This window comes from Jaculus jaculus, chromosome 5, assembly GCF_020740685.1.
Source record: "Jaculus jaculus isolate mJacJac1 chromosome 5, mJacJac1.mat.Y.cur, whole genome shotgun sequence".
Lineage (NCBI taxonomy): Eukaryota > Metazoa > Chordata > Mammalia > Rodentia > Dipodidae > Jaculus > Jaculus jaculus.
Genome location: NC_059106.1, coordinates 29,631,775 through 29,653,027, shown reverse-complemented (window position 1 = coordinate 29,653,027; position 21,253 = coordinate 29,631,775). Strand labels below are relative to the sequence as shown.

The 21,253-nt window shown below is 45.2% G+C and overlaps 1 protein-coding gene and 1 non-coding gene across 2 annotated transcripts in view; one reads left to right on the top strand and one right to left on the bottom strand.

Moving 5' to 3' along the window:
* Positions 1-2,688: 2,688 nt before the first annotated feature.
* LOC101599479 (zinc finger protein 585A-like) overlaps positions 2,689-21,253 on the top strand; it is a 55,943-nt gene continuing 37,378 nt past the window's right edge. The window contains exon 1 of the mRNA XM_045149548.1: positions 2,689-2,847. Within this exon, the coding sequence (XP_045005483.1) occupies positions 2,827-2,847 (21 nt within the window). The 5' untranslated portion in view covers positions 2,689-2,826. The remainder of the gene's footprint in view (positions 2,848-21,253) is intronic.
* LOC123461132 lies at positions 16,429-16,535 on the bottom strand. Its single transcript, XR_006637450.1, has one exon. It is a non-coding gene; the product is annotated as a U6 spliceosomal RNA (small nuclear RNA).

Genomic DNA, 21,253 nt, shown 5'->3' with positions numbered 1-21,253 from the left:
TACCAGCACAGCCCTTTCACATTGCGCTGAGGATGGAACCCAGGGCATTGAGAATGTGACAGACCTTGAGTAAACTGCAGAGTGAGAGGCTCATTTCTCTTTCCATGTTCCCTTTATTTCTCCTATTACCAAACTGACTGACTCCTTCCATAGGCCATGCCTCTACCCTCAGGCCTGCATAATTTCACCTGAACTTCTGTTGTAGTCAGCTTCAAGGTACTGGGAAGAAATGTCCACCAGATACAGTTTTGGGGGAGGAACAGTTCAGGCTTACAGATTCAGGGGAAGTTCCATCAATGGCAGAAGAAGCTGCCTCCCTTTCATAGGTCCAAGCAGAGGGGAACACTGAACAGCCAGTGCCACAAGTAAGCAGGAACCGCCAGAACTGAAGCTGCTCTCTCCACACACCTTTGCTCTGGAAATGAAGATCTGCCCCCAAGCAAACCCTAGGGCTGGACTCAGACCCACATCTAGTGACACCACCTCCAGCGAGGCATCTGGACACCCAGGTTACAAGCATATGTAATAATTTGGTTTTTCAAGGTAGAGTCTCACTGTACAGATCATACATGTACATATGTACAAATATATTACAGGTCTGCACCATCATGCCTAACTTGAAGGTGAGAGTTGAAGCCAGTTCTAAACACCCTTCTCTGTTTCATCTTAACAGAACTATGACATGAACATCCACAGAAAGGAATGGAGAAGGGTTGAGGCCTCTGTACAAAGCTGCGTATGGAATCCCACCTCTGGGTGAAGTAACTCACAAGGGAAGGGCCTCATCAAAATGACGCAGTGAAGAAGTAGGGATTGGGATTCTAATCCATGTTCCAGTGACCTGAGACCTTCACAGAAATGCCTCCTGGGAAAGAGATGGTGAAACAGAGACAATAAGGAAGAAGGACCATTGACAACAGAGAGGAAGGAGATGGGGTTCACATGCTTACAGCTTCACAGAGAGATGTCACGGAGACTCAGAGACAGACACCCAGAGACACAAACCCAGTCACATGCAGGTCAACTGACTTGTGGTGGGACTGGGAGTGCACAGGGTGGCAGGGTTCCAGAATACAAATGTGGCATGTGGGTGACATCTGCAGTATCTGGGCCAGAGGAAGATCCCTAACCTAATAGAAGTCCCTTAATATTAGGCAGCAGCAGTTCTCAAGGCACAATAACCTCCCAGCGCTCTTATGGGCCCAGCACGAGCTGTGGATGAGGGTCTGGTGGCCATGCACACCTGGTCACAGAACACTGCTGCTGCTTGTGAAGGACTCATGAAGCCATATTAAGCCTCAGAATTATCAATAGGCCTAAGTTTATGCTTCACAGCAAGGTCAGTTTCCTGATAAGGGAATGGACTGTCTGTACCATGCCTTCCTGTGGTCATAGATAAGTTTGTTTAAAGTTCCTCTGATACATATAGCCAATCCCAATAAAGGTTACCTAATCTGCTTGGAATTCCCCTAGCCCCCTACCCACAAGCTTTCCCCACCAGCATCCTAAGCCCACCCGAAAAATACAAGTGCAGTTACTGCTCAAATCAATCATGTAAACATTCCCCTGCTTCTTGGTTCAAATCCCTATAAAAACCCTGCCTCCCTGCTGCTCAGGGCTCTTGTAGGAATCCACTGCCCTGGTGAAGAAAAGAATCTGACCCTAAGCCAGAAATAAAGCTCCTTGCTTTTGTATGTGCACTTGGTTCTCCTTGGTGGTTACTGGGGGACCTAGAACTGGGCATAGCGCTTGCACCGTCTTGCTGCTCTTTTAGTTCTCCCAGCCCGCCCTCCCCTAGCACCTGCACATCAGCAGCACTATTCCTAATGCTGGGTCCCATGATTCTGCATAGCAGCTGCCACAGGTCTGTGGTTCCTACACTTGATGACATTGGAGGTTTTCGTCTGAGATCACTGGAGCAGGGATACTATAGTGCTGGGACCTCAAACTTTGGGGTTCTAGACAGCAGCGTGGCACAATGGAACCTGAGGACCTAGGTACAGATATGTGATTGTCTAGACACAGGCCGCAATGCTGTCCAACCCAGATATGGAGATGCCAAAGTGCTGGGGAGGGGTCAGGGACTCAGGAGGCTAGAACCCCCACATAGTGGCATTGCCAAGGGGCAGGCAGAGGTAGTGGCTAGTGTTGCAGATTTAGGAAATGGAAGCATCCTTCCCTAGTCAGAATGTTGGCCTCACACTCTAGGCCGGGGCTATGGAGACAGTGATGCAGTTGTCAGCTGAGGTTCCCTGCAGGAACAGCACTGGATGCACAGGGTTCTCGGGGGCGGCCTGGTCGCTACTCCACAGCGGAGGGAACAAGTGCACAGCAGCCCAAACGGAGCGCTCTGGCCTAGGGCTCTGGAGCGCAAGACCGGGACCCACCGCCACCGCCAGCTCTCTGGCTTACAGATGCCCTCCCTGGCAACTCAGAGCGCTGCCTGCTTCTCATCGTTTCCAGACACGCAGCTTCCTTCCACGGCCACCAGCGCCATCCACCAGGCGGAGCCCACAAGCTCACGTGGGAGTTCAATGGCCAATGACTCCGCCCACTTTTCCTCACTCGGGTCCTGAGGGAGGAGCTGCCTGACATTATGTCCAATCGGCTTCCAGGGCGGAGACCGTCCATCCAATCACATACGCCGACTGCGCGCTGGGGGCGGGGCCTCAAGAGCCTGGCGGAAGTCTCTCCTGAGCCAGGTTTCTTCCGGGCGTCGTGGGAGGCGTTTCCTCGTTGTGTTTCTTGTCCAGGGTCTGTGGAGATCGAGTCCTGGTCCCCGTGTTCCTGCGCCTCGGGCTGTGCGGATATTCTCGAGGACGCCAGATGCCCGGACAGCGGGAAATGGTGAGGAGCGGCGTCTCGAGCCCGGGAGGGAAGGCGTGTGTCGGGGCGGAGCTGGCGGCGGCTCCACCTCGCGCCCCGGGGACGGGCCGAGCGCTGCGTTTGGGCCGCTGTGCACCCCGATCCCTCCGGCTGTGGGGTGGGGAATAGGCGGCTCCCGAACCCGGTTTAGCCCGGCTGTAACCCTGTCTGAGTAGCTGTGTCCAGGGGGTAGGGCCGGCCTCCAGGACCAGGGCCCGGATGCGGTAAAACGCCTATGAATACCGGGGGACTCCTGGCTACTAACTCTTCAATGCCTGTGTCACTTGTGTAGATGCAAAAGACAGACGCAGTTCTCACCTCAAAGGGAGTAAGAGAGAGTTTATGCTGGATCCTGGTATGAATGACCAAGGGGATAGTAGTTTGTTCTGGCAGGAGAGATGGCTCAGCGATTAACGCGCTGGCGTGCAGAACCTAATGACCCGAGTTCAATTTCCCAGTACCCATGTAAAGCCAGATATACAAAGTGGCATATGCATCTGGAGTTTGTTTGCAGCGGCTGGAAGCCCTTGTGAACCCTTCTTTTTTCCTTTCCTTTTCTCTCTCTCTCTCTCTCTCTCTCTCTCGCTCGCTCGCTCGCTCTCGTGCTCTTGCTCTCTCCTTGCAAATAAATACTGAAAAAAAAGTGAATTTTAGAGATAGTTTATTCTGGAGCCTAATATGAGTGATCATGGCCTGGGAATACAGATTTGGGTCACTGCAAATTTCATGTTCCCACGTGTTAACAATTTCATGAAGGTTTCATAGTTACAAAACAAAAGAAAGTCGTAACTCAAGGCACTTTTACAATAAATTGTCTGACCATCGGGTAGGTGGGTTACAGCAAAGCAGAGAAATCTCCACCATAAGCCTCAGATCTGATGACATTCTTAGCCCTTGGGTTGGTGGAAGCTGAGGTCTGTTCCTGCATTCCAAAAAGGATTTCACCTGATCAACTGACAGCCACCAGGATGTTAGGTCAGTCACAGAGGTGAGCAACAATGGCTATTGAGGGGCTAAAGGAAGTCCAAGGAAATTAGGCTCTGACTTGCAACATTCCATCTCTCTGATCACAGGAGTTTTCTCACTCCCTTCAGCCTTGCTGGAAGTAGGTGTGACAGATGCAGCACTTTCCCGGGAACTTTAGTTTACACTTGGGTCCTGAATTCTGTCCCCCAGTATCTCTTGATGCTCAACTCTATGGGACTTTAATATCTGGCTTCCAGGATGTGATAACCGGATGTCTGGATGATATGTCCATCCTTGGGACATCAGGTTCCACTCTTTTAAGTCCTGAGTTCTGTCTCTGGGCTCTAGTGATCTTAGGTGATGCCTACTTGGCTTGAGTCTCAGGAGGCCTCTCACCTTGACCTGGCCAGACTGTCCTGAAGTCTGTTGTACTGAAACCAGGTATTAGGGGTTCAGGAAAATCCTTAAAACCCAACCTTAGGTTCATCTCTACTTTTAACCAACAAATTGAATAAATAATACTGAGAAGGATCATTTTAAATTATTTTATTTATTGAAGGGAACATAGAACCAAGGGAAGGAAGATGAATATACCCATGTGGTCAGAGAGCCCTGGTGGAGGGCCTGGAAAAACCATAACAGGAGAGTTAGAAAGATAAAGTACACAGAGCTCCTGTCACATGAGTAGAAGGGGTTAAAAAGCCCATTTGGAAAGTAGGAGTCAGTGGTTCTTCCCTTGTCTTGGCTCACCAGAACCTGGAGGTTTATGAGTGATGGATAGGCTCCCTAGAGAAATTGCCCTGGTAAAATACATTCATGACCTTATGTTGGTGGGCCCTACCTTCTGGCTCAGGTGAGTCAGCCAATTGCTCTGGACCAGGGGCTCTCAGCCATAGTGTCAAGTTCTGGGGACCGAAGTTGAGGAGCCCCAGTGTCAGGATTATGAAAGGGGACCTCCCTCCCAGGAGGGGCTCAGGTTGTTTGTGGAAAACAGGGCTCCTTTAGGTAGGAGATAAGGTGTCAGATCATCCTTTGATCTCTAGCAGAGATCATTGCAGAGGGCAGACATTTCTGCCTTTATTTTCAGGGGCCCAGTCACCCTAACTGCTTAACAAAGCTACCTCACTCTTTCTCAGTACAACATCAGACCAAGGTCCAGGGAACCATTGAGCCCCTCAGCACCCTGAGAGACAATGGGCTCTGGAGAGCTCTAGTGTAGGGGGTGGTTGATGCGGGTTTAATTGATACTGAAGACTATGGTGTTAGGTGTACAGGTACAGCAGCCCTTTTTTCATAATCCTTGAAGACTATGAGGCATGGGTGACTATCACTAGCCATAGTCATTTCTGGTCATAAAATTGATTTTTCCAGGTGCCTGACTACAAACTGAACCGAAGGAACTTCATTAGCCTTTGTGATGACAACTCATCCATTTTAGAGGTTCCCTGGACCCAAGCCCAAGGGAACAAGGTCACCCCCACCCTAGCTTACCTGTACACTTTGGGATTGTGTCTCTGTCAGTCTTTGAATCCCTGTAGTCTCAGAATGTCAGTGTATATCTTTCTGACTGCTTGAATGTCACTCCCCCACTTCTTCACTGTCAGTGGCCTATTTTTCCCTAGTGTCTCTAGGTCTCTCACCATTTCTTTCCTTGAGGTCTTTCCTTCAGGTCCTGCAATCCCTAGCCTGGAATCAAGATTTCCTTTGCCAGCTGGGAGATCATGATTAAACACACCCCTTCTCTGAGCAATTTTCTGGTGTGTGCTTGTGTTTCTGTGTGTCTGGAATTGGGGATCCAGTCTATAGATTTATGATTGCTAGTCAAACTCTTTGCCTCTGACTGAAATCCTACTTGAATTTGTTTGTAACGTTTTTTTTTAAATACTTTTATTTATTTATTTGAGAGAGAAAGAATGAGAAATGGGCATGGCAGGGCCTCCAGTCCCAGCAAACCAACTCAAGACACATGCACCACTTTGTGCATCTGGCTTACGTGTGTCCTGGGGAATTGAACTGTGGTCCTTTGGCTTTGCAGGCAAGTGCCTTAACTGCTAAGATATCTCTCCAACCCTAGCCTTTTGTTTTGAAATATGGCCTCACTCTGTAGCCCAGGCAGAAATTGACCTTGTGGTCTTCCTGCCTTGACTTTCATGGAGCCAGGATTATAGGTCTGTACCAACAGGGCTGGCTGTGTGCCCAGGCAGTGAACACAGAAGCCCAGGGCACTGACTAGCACATGTCAGAAGCCCAGGCACTGGCCACCCTTCTCAATCCCTGACTACCACTTGGCCTTCTGCACACCTTCCTGGGGACAGTTTTGGGGGAGAGGAGTAAAAACACAGTGTGGATTTTGAGTCCTGTCATCAGTGGGTCTCAGAATGCTTGTAGGACAGAAGGACACAGGGTTTGTAGTGAGGGGATGGCCCCCAGCATGGCTATGTGATGTGGGGTCTCAGGATACTCCTCTGTAAGTGAGGCACTTGAGACTGAGCAAGGCCAGGTCAGGCTCACCTGGCATCTGAGCACATGGGAGGCTGAAGCTCTAGAATTAGCAGTTGAAGGCTAGCTTGGGCTATGTAGTAGATTCTTACTCAAAAAAAAAAAAAAAAAAAAAAAAAAAAATATATATATATATATATATATATATATATATATGTATATATATATATATCATGATTTTAAATTCCAATTTTACCACTTAAGAGGTGTGTGGTCCTGACTAATTATGTTGGTTTGACTCAGGTATCTTTCATAAACTTAGGTGTTCTGAAGGCCATGTCCCCAGATAATGGCAATTTAGAAATTAAACCCTCCTGGAGGCAGTGTATTATTAGGGGGCAGGTTTATGGGTGTTATAGCCAGCCTCCTCTTCCTAGTGTTTGGCACAATGTTCAGCTGCTGTTGTCCATCTAATGTTGGTCAGGAGGTGATGTCCACCCTCTGTTCATGCATCATTTTTCCTCCACAGGCTGCTCTTGGTCAGGTATTCTCTGCCAGCAGTGTGAACCTGACTGCAAAAGTAAAATTTGTACCAAGAAGTAGGATCATAACTGCTAGAAACCTGACTGTGTGGCTTTTGGCATTTTGGAACCTGTAAGGGCTGGAGAGATGGCTTAGCAGGTAAGCGCTTGCCTGTGAAGCCTAAGGACCCCAGTTCGAGGCTCGGTTCCCCAGGTCCCACGTTAGCCAGATGCACAAGGGGGCGCACGCGTCTGGAGTTCGTTTGCAGAGGCTGGAAGCCCTGGCTCTCCCATTCTCTCTCTCTCCCTCTATCTGTCTTTCTTTCTGTGTCTGTCGCTCTCAAATAAATTAATTAATTAATTGAAAAAAAAGAAAGGGTCATGGAATTTTTTTTAAAGATTATTTTTATTTATTACAGAGAGAGAGAGAGAAAAAAAAATATACTGAGAGTGGACATGCCAGGGCCTTTAGCCACTGCAAACAAACTCCAGACACATGCACCACTTTGTGCATCTGGCTTATGTGGGACCTGGAGAATCAAACCTGGGTCCTTAGGCTTCACAGGCAGGTGCCTTAACCACTAAGCCATCGCTCCAGCCTGGGTCATGGGATTTATAACACAGTTTTCTATTTTGGAAATGGCCATGGGCAGTGTGAAGCAGACTTTTTGGATTACTTGTGTATAGGCCCAGTAGAGCCATGTGGATGGACCGTGGGTTGCAGTGAAGATGCCAGGTCCATGGGATGGCTGCCAAGAAGAGCTGCGCACACCGGATGAAGTTTTCCAGGACTTTGATTAGCCTAGCTGGAGGGGTGACATCAGAACTCTCGAAACTTGTCACAGGTTAGAATTATCAGACTTGGATGCTTATCACTGACTAGAGTTGTTCGACTTAGAGCTACAGAGTTTGATGTTTTCCTTGGTTGTTTTAAATCTTGGATTGGTTGAATATTTCTTTGCTATTACCAATATCATCTTTTGCAGTGTGGATGTTTATTCTGTCCCATTATTGTTTTTTTTGTTTGTTTGTTTGTTTGTTTTTGGTGGTGGTGGTGGTGTTTGTTTGCTATTATGACTTGATTAAAAGATCTTGGACTATGGGAATGTATGAATAGCACTGGGATTGATAAAAACTATGGGGATTTTTTTTTTGTTTATTTTTATTTATTTATTTGAGAGCAATAGATAGGGAGAGAGAGAGAGAGAATGGGCACACCAGGGACTCTAGCCACTGCAAATGAACTCCAGACATGTGCACCCCCTTGTGCATCTGGCTATCGTGGGTCCTGGGGAATCGAGCCTTGAATCGGGGTTCTTAGGCTTCACAGGCAAGCGCTTAACTGCTAAGCCATCTCTTCAGCCCCTATGGGGATTTTTAAAGTTGGACTGACTGCATTGTATTTTATATCATGTATGGTTATTTTATGGGGGGCAGGGGCAAAATCTGGTGTCCCCACTAAACTTAGGTGTTCTGAATGCCATGTCTCCAGCTAATGGCAATTTGGGAATTAAAGCCTCCTGGAGGCGGTATATTTTGGAGGGCAGGCTTAGGGGTGTTACAGCCAGCTTATGCTTACCAGTGTTTGGCACACTCTCCTGTTGCTGTTGTCCATCTGATGTTGTCCAGGAGATATGTCCACCCTCTGCTCGTGCCGTCGTTCCCTGCCATCACGGAGCTCCCCCCCCACACAAGTCTGTATTTTCTGCCAGCAATGTGAACCTGACTGCAACACCAAGTGATTTCAGCTCTCAGAATCCCAATCACCTTCGTGTGAAATGTAGTATGCTGAGTCTTTTTGTGATGGTAGTTTAGATCAGAATTAATTATCCTGGACTGCACAGTAGATGTTCTCAGTACAGAGCTGGCTGTGATAGGGAAGCTGATTCCATGGGAAGGTCAGTCTACTGTTTCTTGCCACCATGGGACAAGAAGGCCAGTAGCTTGGTATCACAGGGCTCTGGAAGGCTCTGGTTGCACTAAACAAAGAGTGGAAAAATGGAAAAACTTGGATCCACTACTGGGCTCCACTTTGTGAAGATGCATATGTGACTAAATGGACGTGAGAGTTGTGTGCTGGTAGCACATGTGACCTGAGGAGGACACTAGATGACCTCCTCTACTACTGTGACACTTATTTTATGTTTGTTTGCTTTTCCTGGAAGGGTCTCACTCTAGGCCAGGTTGACCTGCAATTCAGTATGCAGTCTCAGGGTAGCATCAAATTCAGCATGATCCTCTACCTGTGCCTTCCAAGTGCTGGAATTAAAGGTGTGTACCGCCATGCCCGGCTCACTTTCTTTTGTATTTTGGTTTTGAGGCAGGGTCTTACTCTGCAGCCCAAGCTGGCCTCAACCTGATGTTAATCATCATCCCTCAGCCGCTGCAGTGCTGGGATTAAAGATTGATGCTCCACACCTCACTCATTCTTCTACTTTATTTCTATGAGAGACGTTTTCTCACAGAACTTGGAGCTCATGCTGTTTGTGAGTAAGACTGTCTTACCTCCCAGCCCCAGCGGCCCTCCTGTCTCTGCTCCCATCCCCAGTGCTGCTGCACATGTGCACAGCCACACCCAGCTTCTTGTGTGGATGCTGGGGTGTTCCATGCTTGGACAGCAAGGCTCTCATACCTAAGCCTTCTCCTCGTCTGTAGCCTAGGCTGACCTTGAGTCAGTGGCTGAAGATAAGGTTGAGCAACAGTCTCATACCCCAGAGTAGAACAACACAGAACAGTTATCACCATGACACCTATGACCTTTGGACATGACATTTTTGTGAACACAGCAATGGAAAATTTATTGAGAAAACAGTGAGAACACCCTAGTGTCATTGCAAGCATACTTTGGAATTTGGCTTGTATCCAAGTGTTGTGGTTTGATTCAGGTGTCCCCCATAAACTTAGGTGTTCTGAGTGCTAGGTTCCCAGCTGATGGAGATATGGTAATTAATGACTCCTGGTGGCAGTGTGTTGTTGGGGGCGCACTTAAGGGTATTATAGCCAGTTTCCCCTTGCCAGTGCTTGGCACACTCTCCTGTTGCTGTTGTCCAGGGGCTGATGTCCACCCTCTGGTCATGCCATTGTTTTCCCTTGCCATCGTGGAGCTTCCCCTTGAGCCTGAAAGCCAAAATAAAGCTCTTTTTCCCAGAAGCTGCTCTTGGTTGGGTGATCTCTACCAGCAATGCAAACCTGACTGCAACACCAAGTAAGAGGTAAAAAGAGGAAAGATGATACTACTGTTAAAGGTTGAACTCAGAAAAGCAGAGAGCCTCAGTACATATCTGCACAGAACTGCACATTGGGTATGATTGAGACTCATTTGTGAACCTGTGCTGTGGAACAGGGGCTATGATGGAGACCGACAACATAGCACACATCTGTGAAATTGTAGTGGAAGGAAACAGCCATCTGTGGACAGGGATGTTTGGAAGCACAAGTTGACATGACCTGAAGACTCTCAGTGGTCATTACACTTCAGATATGAAGAGTACAGTATAAACAGTGCTGAAATGGCTGGTCTGTGTCTCTGATCCTTGTCCCTTAAGTCCCTGGGCTGTTTGTTTAGTGTTTGTGGTCTCAGTCTGCATTTCAGACTGTCATCAAGCTTGTGGCAAACCTTCTGCCACAGCCTCTTGAACACTGGAATTGATAGATGTGAACCACCAACATCAAATACCTGTTACTTTTAGTCTCTACCTTTCTGAACCTGGACCTTGGGTGGCATCTTTCTAACACTGAAACTGGGTGGAAGGCCTGGTCTGGTAAGGGACTTGGGCCAGCCCCTGCTCGTGTGTTTAGTTAACTAAGGATGCATGATTCCAGGAAAACTGTGTGCAGATATGTCGCCCATTCTTACCTACTTGCAGCTCTCTTTGGATTTCCCTCCAGTGTCATGTTAAGGGAAAGCCAAAGAAAGGGGCATAGACCTGAGTTTAAACCTTACTCTGAAGGAGGGAGGGTAGTTGAGGCCTCTAATCCAGGCTACTGAGGTGAGAGAAGCAAGAGCAAGGATTGAAAATTCCAGACCAGCCTGGATTACTGACTGAGTTCAAAGCAAAACCAGGCAACTTAGTGAGCTCTTATCTCAGACAAACACTAACCCATAAAAGAACCGGGTACCTTCCAGTGGTAGAGGGATAGAGTCCTGTCAAGCACAGGACTCTGTTCCACTCCCAAGCACCTTCTGCAATAGGAATTCAGAAAAGTCAATCCCTTCTCTTAACACATAGTTTGCTCTTCTGGTAACTACTGTGATAGACCTTCTGCCTGCCTGTGTGCCAGGGTTACCACAAGGCACAAATAAAGAGTTGCCTGGGAAAGATGGAGGTGCCGTAGAGGCCACCGTTCTTCCTCTCTGTTCTTCAGTCCCTTGAGAGGTTTGGAATATGGAGCTCTACCCATTGTGCAGAGAGCAGGAGAGAGGGAAGAAAAGAGAGAAATGAGGGTGCAAGCTTGAGAAAGGGAGAAGAACAAAAGAGAAGAGAAATAGGAGTGAGAAGATGGGAGGGAATAAAACGGAGAAGAAATGGGCATTACATGCATCTGAGGCATGATTGCTGGAAATAGGGGGAGATTCTGAGAGACTAGGTCTTTCCCCTTTTGGGGAAACACTACCCTGTGTAGAGGTGTGGGCTAGAAGTTGGAACATCCAGGCTAGCTAGACTCCCTGTTGACCCCTTTTTAAAAACTAAGACCTTGGGCTGGAGAGATGGCTTAGTAGTTAAGCACTTGCCTGTGAAGCCTAAGGACCCCGGTTTGAGGCTCGATTCCCCAGGTCTCATGTTAGCCAGATGCACAAAGGGGCATATGAGTCTGGAGTTCGTCTGCAGTGCCTGGAGGCCCTGTTGCGCCCATTATCTCTCTCTATCTGCCTCTTTCTCTCTGTCACTCTCAAATAAATAAATAAAAATAAAAAGTAAGACCTTTGAAGCCTATCATTGTGTTTTGGAAGTTTTGAAGGCAGAACTTTAAGACACAGGCATCCTGGTGAGAGAATAACAAGAAAAATTGCGTACATACATATATATAATATCAACTTCCTTTTTTTACAGTATGATTGCCTGCTTCTTGCTCATGGTGTATTTCAAACAGTATTTTGTTATATTTTTCGTTGCTTTGAATGCTGGAGCAATGGCTTAGGGAAGAACTGGATTACTTATGAACACTTCACAGAGGAAGAAACCTTTCAATTTTACTGGACCACTGTGCTTCTCCTGTCTTCCCAGGGCACAGAACCTTATCAGGGTACCTCTGAGTTGAGTGTCCCACTTGCAAAGTTTACAGGGTGATGAGTTCTCAGCTCTGGTCTTCTGGGCCTCGGGTACCAGAAGTGCCTGATGCCAGGTGCCCACAGCAGTCAGGCCTCTGCTTTCATGAACTATTTAATTCATATGAGGTCCTGGGTACCTAAGAGTCACTTTGTTTCCATGTCTGCACTGTGAATCCTTAGTGTGAAGATGGATGTGAAGCTATGTTTTCTGATGTATACTTCTGTCTCTTTTGGTATATATGCCAACAGAGGTGATTGTTAGGTCATCATACAGTAGGTCTGTGTTTAAATTTTGAATAAGCAGAATATTATGTAAAATGTATATCCTAAATTTTCTCTCTTGAATGGCCTTCTCCTCAAAACTCTTGGTCTGTCACTGTTGTTGATATTGCCATTCTGAAAGGTGAAACCTCAGAAGTTTGCTCCTTGAGCTCATTCTGTGGTGAGAATTCTTTAGAATCTAGGCTGTCAGCCCCTTGAACAGAATACCTAAGTAAAAAGTGTTCTTCTAGGAGTAGACAGATCAGTGTTTTTCTACTCTCCTCTGCATTACTGTTGTGGATTTTAGACTGAAGGATTGGTTACCTGTCAACTTAGAAGCATTTGCTTTTCTGAGGTCCAGGTGGGAATTTGTATGTATTCAGATCCCTTTGTTCCCAAAGATTGAAAGTTTAACCTGCTTTTTCTCAATAGCCTATGTTAAAGCTGAGATGCTTAGTGCATGGGCACCCTCCTGGATGTTTCAGTGAAGTGAGAGTGGGCAGCTGACTTTGCATTGTAATTCTTTGGAAAATTTTAGTCATGTTTCCTTGGATTCCTACATTAACTCAGGTAACATATGGTATTCTTTTTTTTTCTCCCATGATCCAAATCAATTCACACCTCTAATACATTGGAAATACCCAGAGTGGGGTGACCTCTGACCATGTGTTCCCAAGGCTGAGCACTTGGGTTGAAGAGCACTGTGTCATTGCAGGAGTCCCTGTCATTTGAGGACGTGTCTGTGGACTTCACCTGGCAGGAGTGGCAGAGGCTGGATGCTGCCCAGAGGACCCTGTACAGGGATGTGATGCTGGAGAACTACAGCAGCCTGCTGTTCTTGGGTGAGTCTGTCTCCCTGTAACTTTCATAGCAATTACATTCTTTTTGGAATCATTGTTAACTTTTCATACTATTTCTGCATTACATATTTGTGACACATGGCTTTGCAGTACACTTATATAATATCTAATGATTAGATAAAGGGAAGTAGTAAGTCAGCTCAGACAGAACTAGTTTGTATTTGGAACCCTTAAAATTTCTCTGATAGTTATTTCAAATACTCAGTTAATTGCTGTCTACTACTATACACATACTACTGTTGTGTAGCTCATAAGTACTCATCACTTCCATATCTCCTGAGTAAATACTGCGCATGCATGCTCCATCCCACTCTCCTCTGTACTGTTTGCCATCTTGTAACCACTGTTTGTCTGTTTCTTTCATGTCAACTTTGGCTACAAGCAGAATGAGAGTATGGTTTTCTTTTTATATCAGACATTATATTTCTCTTTCCCTTACTAGAAAGATAATGCAGAAAATCTATTAAACACAAAAATGGGGGGGGGAGTGGGTTTCTTTTATATCACATGATTTTAGGGAAAGGCAGTCCTAATTGGATTCTCAGTTGAGCTGTCATGTAAAAGAATTTTAATAGGCCCTTTATAGTGACCATAGAGTTAGCAGCTGGGAGTATAGGCCACGGTCTCCTGTGGATCACCACAGCTGCTCAACTTTTAAGAAAGTCATAGTTATATCAGGGCCAGGGGAAGTCACTATAGTACAATGTTATACAATGCCTCCACTTCTTTGCATGTCACTGTATGTGCCCAAGCTTTCACTTACTTCAGTGACTGGTAGTAGGTTATATGTGTCACATGTTCTTAACCTTTTCCTCTCACTATGAACCCCTATGTTGATTACTATTGAGAACAGATCTGCAGGACGCAGAGAACTGCAGATTTTTCTGCAATATACTTATTTCTTTTGAATATATAGCAAAGAGTGGGATATTGGTAACATGTATTATTTCTTATTGAGTTTTCTAAAATGCATTAGTGTGGTGGTTTGATTCAGGGGTCCCCCATAAATTTAGGTGTTCTGAAGATGGCGACCGCCTAGCTGCACTACAGACAACAAGGAAAAAAAAGATAGATGCAGATCCTAAGAAGAGAGCTGCCCCAACATACCTCAAAAGGGGCCCAACTGAAACTAAGGACAACTGGCGAAATAAGCAAGGGTGATGTTTTCCTGTGAACCGGATACCAGCACAAAGGGGAAGGAGATCAACGCAGAGAAAAATCAACTCCTACCAAATCAGAGAGCCAGAGCCTCAGAGGCCCCCAACACCTCAGCACTGAAGCAGACCAAAAATGAACCCAACATGGCTCAGGGAAATTTTGCGGAAGAGGGGGCGGAAAGAATGTCATAGTCACATGTTGGGTCATGATATGCAGAGACATTTACCATACCAATAACTGGGGGCTAACTCCACAATGCACGACCCATTTTCATTAACAAGGAGGGTCTAATGGGAGGGGGTAGATCACAGATGAGCCTAAATAATGGTACCAAACTGCCTGTATTTACTGAAAAGAAAACTAATAAATTAAATTAAAAAAAAATTTAGGTGTTCTGAATGCTACATTCCCAGCTGATGGAGATTTGGGAACTTACAGCTCCTGGAGGGAGTGTATTTTTGGGAGTGGGCTTATGGGTGTTATAGACAGTGTTCCCTTGCCAGTGTTTGGCACAGGCTCCTGTTGCTGTGGCTCACCTTATGTTGGCCAGGGGGTGATGTCCACCCTCTGCTCTTGTTGTCATCTTCCCTGCCAGCTTGGAGCTTCCCCCTCGAATGCGAGCCTGACTGCAACAATTAGAAAATGTTTGTGTGTGTGTGTGTGTGTGTGTGTGTGTGTGTGTGTGTGTAGATTCTCCAGAACCTCTTGCAGCTGCAATAGCCAGATGTGTGTGTGTGTGTGTGTGTGTGTGTGTGTGTGTAGATTCTCCAGAACCTCTTGCGGCTGCAATAGCCAGATGTTTTTGCTCCCTTTTGCCTTCAGTTTAGGTGGGTGGTTTGGCAATTGAACCTTGCCCTGTAGATTTGACAAGCACACCTTTACTTGCTGAGCTATCTTGCTATTCCCTCTTTCTCTTTCTTTCTCTCTTTTCTCCTGAGGTAGAGTCTCACTATAGCCCAGGCTGACCTGGATTTCACTATGTAGTCTCAAGGTGGCCTTGGCTGCACAGTGATCCTCCTACCACGGCCTCCCAAGTGCCAAACACACACACACATAGATATACATATATATGTGTATGTATGTATATATATACATACATACATACATACATACATACATACATACATATGCATACACACTCATGCATACACACATATATAATATTGAGAAAGAGAGAGTGGGTGCTCCAGGGCCTCCAACCACTGAGGGGCCTTCCTCATTGGTGGTATAGGTTGTTCCCAGAGTGATTGTGGGTTATGCATTGTGGGAGCAGTAGTCAGTTACTGGGGAGAAGCAATGCCTCTGGGCATGATGTCCCAACTTGCAGTTCTAACAATCTTTCTTCCCCCTCTTCCACAAAAGTCCCTGAGCTATGTTGGGTATGCTGTAAGTATACTTCAGTAATGGGCTCTTAGGAGCCTCTGGGTCTCTGCCTAAAAATCAGAACAGTCATTGCATGGAGTCCTACCCTTTCTTTGGCTCTTACATTCTTTCTGCCATCTCTTCTGCAGTGGACCCTGATCCATGACCTCATAATGCCTGACACTACCTACAAAAGGCCATCATAATAGAAGGAAAAGACTATGACATCAAAATAAAAGAGAGACTGAGCTGGCTGTGGTGGGGCACACCTTTAATCCCAGCACTTGGGAGGCAGAGGTAGGAGAATCGCTGTGAATTCAAGGCCAGCCTGAGAATAGAGAGTGAATTCCAGGTCACCCTGTGCTACAGCGAGACCCTACCTAAAAAATACAAAATAAATTTTAAAAAAAGTAAATAAATAAATAAAAGAGAGTCTGATTGAGGGGAGGAAAAGGGTATGATGGAGAGAGGAGTTGCAGAGGGGAAAGTGGGGGATAGGAGGGAATTACCATAGTTTGTTGTCTATAATTATGGATGTTATCAATATAAAAATATATAGAATGCACCAGGTGTGGTGGTACATGCCTTTAATCCTAGTGCTCAGGAGGCAGAGGGAGGAGGATTTCTGTGAGTTCGAGGCCACCCTGAGAATACAGAGTGAATTCCAGGTCATCCCAACCTAGAGCAAGACCCTACCTTAAAAAACCAAAAAATAAAAAAAATTTAAAAAAGTATGAAACGCTTCACAAATATGCGAATCATCCTTGCACAGGGGCCATGCTAATCTTCTCCGCATCATTCCAATTTTAGTATATCTGCTGACGAAGCGAGCACTAGACTTTATATTCTTGAAGTATTTAGAATTGTATTTGTCTTGGAGTTTTGTCAGCTTAACTATTATGTGACACAAACACTTTTTGGTGACATTTATTAGGGTTGTTTTGAGTTTCCACAGCCTGCATGTGCATATCCTTCTGGTCATTTATTCTTTCACTAAATCCATATGTTAATGCCGTTTCTTTCTTTCTTTTTTCTTTTGTTTGCTTTCAAGATAGGGTCTCGCTCTAGTCCAGGTTGACCTGTAACTCACTCTATAGTCCAAGGCTGGCCTTGAACTCAAAGCAGTTCTCCTACCTCTGCCTTCCAAGTTCTGGTATTAAAGGCCCAGCTCTTTGTCTGTTCTTCTTTTTTTAATATTTGTTTTTATTTATGTATTTGAGAGAAAAAGAGGCAGAGAGAGAGAGAGAGAGAGAGAGAGAGAGAGAGAATGGGCACTCCATGGTCTCTAGCCACTGCAAACAAACTCCCAACACGTGCATCTGGCTTATATTGGTACTGAGGAATTGAACTTACGTCCTTTGGTTTTACAGGCAAGTGCCTTAACTGCTAAGCCATCTTTCCAGCCCTCTCTTTTCTTCTTGATCATCATAAGTATCTAGCTTCTTTCTTAATGGTGGTCCTGTATTTTTTAAGGTCCATCTTTACTTAGTTACTTTTTATTTTATAGTCTTCCTGTGTTATTTTTAATTTATTTATTATTTATTCATTTCTATGTGGGTACACCAGTATTTCTTGCAAGTACAATCAAACTCTAGATATATGTGCTGCTTTTTGCCTCTGGATTAATGTGCATACTGGGAAATTAAACACTATCCAGAAAGCTTTGCAAGGAAGCACCTTTAACCACTGAATTGTCTCCCCACCTTTCTATGTTATTTTTAAAATAACCAGGTTTTTGGTCAGAATTATTTTCCCCAACTTGGAGGTTGAGGTGTGGAGTCATTTCTTTTTAAGTTTCATTGCTAGAGTCTTTTTAAATAATATTTTTGGTGTGTGTATATGTCTGTGGTATTCTTGTAGTGTGTATTTTTTGTGCATTCATTATTTGGTGCATTTATGCATGTATCTTGATGTGCACACCCTACATGTATGCACATGGAGCCCAGAGAATAGTGTGTGTCTTCCTCTACCATTATTTGACGGTACTTCTTTGAGACTTGGTCTTTCACTGAGCCTGATGCTACAGTTTTTAAGTCAGATTAGGTGACCTTTAAGCCCCCTATGAGTCTACGATCTCCAATTCCCAAGTGCTGGGACTAAAGGTGTGTGCCACCATGCCCAGCTGATTAAACTTTCTTTTTTTAAGAGAGAGAGGAGAGAGAAAGAATTGGCACACCAGAACCTCAATCACTGCAATTGAACTCCAGATGCTTGTGTCACCTAGTAGGCATACATCCTTGTGCTTGCCTCACCTTTGTGCTGGCTGATGTGGGATCTGGAGAGAGAACTTGGGTCCTTTGGCTTTACAGACAAGCACCTTAACCACTAAGCAATCTCTCTAGCCCCTTGATTTAACTTTGGTTTTTCGAGGTAGGGTCTCACTCTAGCCCAGGCTGACCTTGAATTCATTCTGTAGTCTCAGGGTGTCCTCAGCCTCAAGGCAATCCTCCTACCTCTGCCTTCCAAATGCTAGGATTAAAGGTGTGCACCACCATACCCAGCTTTGATTTAACTTTTTATTGACACCTTCCATAAATACAGACAATACAATATGTTCCTAATCCCCTTACATCCCCTCCATTTTCCCCATCCAGAAACTCCATCCACTGAATATTTTCTTCTTTCCAGCTAGTCTCTCTTCTATTTTGATACCATATTTTTCCCTCCTATTATGGAGGTCTTGTGTATCTAGCAGCAGCAACTATGAGGTTGTGAATGTACCATAATCCCTTTGTGTTCGGAAGAGTGTATTGCAAATCATTTCTCTCCTTCCTAAGGAGCTTACATTCTTTCTTCCACCTTTTCCACAAAGGTCCCTTAGTCTTGGAGGCTATGATAGAGATGCTCAGTGCTGAATACACCACTGTCCTTTCTTTCTTTTAAGTATTTTTGTTTGAGAAAAAGAGAGATTGATTATGGGGATATCGGGGCCTCCTACCATTTCAAGTGAACTTAAGATGCATGTGTACATCTGACTCTATGTGGGGACCGGGAGCTCAAATCTGAGTTATCAGGGTTTATAAGCAAGCACCTCTAATCATGAGCCATTTCCTCAACTCCACTGTCACATCTCAGCATTTCAGTGACTTTTGAATCAATTTAATAGTCATTGCCATCTGAAAAGAGTTTCTCTAACTAAATGTGAGTAGCATGAATATATGGGTATAAACATCTATATTTTAGAGGGCAGTTTGGTAGGCATGATATATTCCTTTAGCCAGACAACAATGGTAATTTTCCCCATAGGGATTTTGACCTCCCTGGACACAGGCTTTTGTTTATTTGAGAGAGAAAGAGGCAGATAGAGACTGGGTGCACCCCAGGGCCTCTAGCCACTACAAACTTAAGTCCAGACACATGTGCCACCTTGTGCATCTGTCTTTATGTGGGTATTGAGGAATCAAACCTGGGTCCTTTGGCTTTTCTGGCGAGTGCCTTAACCACTTAGTCATCTCTCCAGCCTTACATAGACTTTTAATAAGATTTTCAGTGCCAGGAAAGGGTCTCGCTCTAGCCCAGCTGAGCTGGAAGTTACTCTGTAGTGCCAGTTTGACCTTGAATTCACAGTAATACTTCTACTTCTGTCTTCTGAGTGCTGGAATTAAAGCATACAGGGTCCACTGCTGGTCAAGACTGTTGATGACTTTTCTCCCCCAGTGGGCCGCGTAGATCTTTCCACCATCCTGACAACTAGTCAACATGAAGGTAGCTTTCAGCTCAGCTCCAGTTTGATTTGTCAGTGACCTGAAGCCCAGGCATGTGTAGTTTTCAGTAGTAGATTCTTACCACCTCCTCCTAGTGGGTGACTCAGATCCAGGGAACTCCCTGAACAACTACTCTCTGGAAGGTATCTCGTAGTGGAGTGAAATTTTCTTGTAACCATCTGTGGCTTTTGAGCATAGCATCATCCACTCCCACAGGGTTTTTCTGCCAAGACTCACCTCTTTTTGGTTTTTGTTTTTTGAGGTAAGGTCTCACTCTAGCTCAGGCTGGCCTGGAATTCAGTATGTAGTCTCAGGGTGGCCTCGAACTCAAAGTGATCCTCCTACCTCTGCCTCCCAAGTGCTGGGATTAAAGGCATGCACCACCATACCCGGCACCAAGATTCTCTTTTTAAACAGGTATATTATTAGCCAGCAAATAAGTAGATTTCTAGCTTCCTCACCTCTACTACTGACTATTACTCCAGCATATAAATCTATACCTTTGATGCTAGGATCCAAATATGAAAGAACCTGCAGCAGTGGACTTTCTGAACCTGGATTACCTCATCAAGTATAAACGTTTTTAGTGTAAAGTTCATAATTTCCTTTTTCTTTATAGCTGAATAAATCTCAGTTATATAAATTGCCATGTATTCATTATCCATTCATGATGTAAAGGGCATCTAGGCTGGTTCCATTTTCCAGCATCTGTGACTAGAGCGGCAGTGAACATGGATGAGTAAGTGTCCCTATAGTAATGAGTGTACATGGCAAGGAGTAGTTTAGATGGACCATGTGGTATATCTATTTTTAGCTTTGTCTGGAACCTCCACACTGATATCCACAATGGCTCTACCAGTTTCCAATCCCACCAACAATGGAGAAGGGTTCCCCTTCCCCTACACATTGGCCATCATTTATTATCTTTTGATGATAACCAATCTGACAGGAGTGAGATGGAGTTTTATTTGTTTGTTTTGTTTTTCGAGGTAGTCTTACTCCAGCTCAGGCTTACCTGGTACTCACTCTGTAGTGTCAGGGTGACCTTGAACTCTCTACGATCCTCCTCCCTTTGCCTACCAAGTGCCACCATGCCCAGCTGAAATGGAGTTCTGTATAATATTTTTTGCAGACCGGGCATGGTGGCACATGCCTTTAATTCTAGCACTCCAGAGGCAGAGGTAGAAGGATCACCATGAATTTGAGGCCACCCTGAGACTATGTAGTGAATTCCAGGTTAGCCTGGGCTAGACACCTACCTCGAAAAACCAAAATAAATGAATAAAAACAACATTTAAAAAGAAAAAAAATGTTGTTGTTAATTCGCTACTAGGACATTTGTCTAGCAAATAATATTATATTTTTGTTTTTATTTAAGAGAGAGAGAGAGAGAATGAACACAACAGGGCTTCCAGCTACTGTAGATGAACTCAAAATGCACATGCTACCTCGTGCGTCTGGCTTATGTGGGTACTGGGGAGTTGAACCTGGATCCTTTGGCTTTGCAAGCAAGTGCCTTAACTGCCATCTTGCATCAGTGCACCTCACTTTACACTTCGGCATAATTTGCATCTCATTTTCTACTCACAGGATGCTGCACAACCAAGCCTGAGGTGATTGTCAAGTTGGAGCATGGATTTGGACCATGGAGGGTAGCAGAACCCTCAGTCTGGAGCCCCCCAGGTCAGTCATGAATATTGAAAAAGAGTCATCAGTAAGAAGGAAGCTCATCAGACATTGGTCATATTGAGCTGTTTTCATCTACTTTTATCCAAACCTAGTCCTGAAGACAGATGTTCTTATGCATCAGAAATCTCTTAATCTACTGTTTCCAGATTTGATTTGATT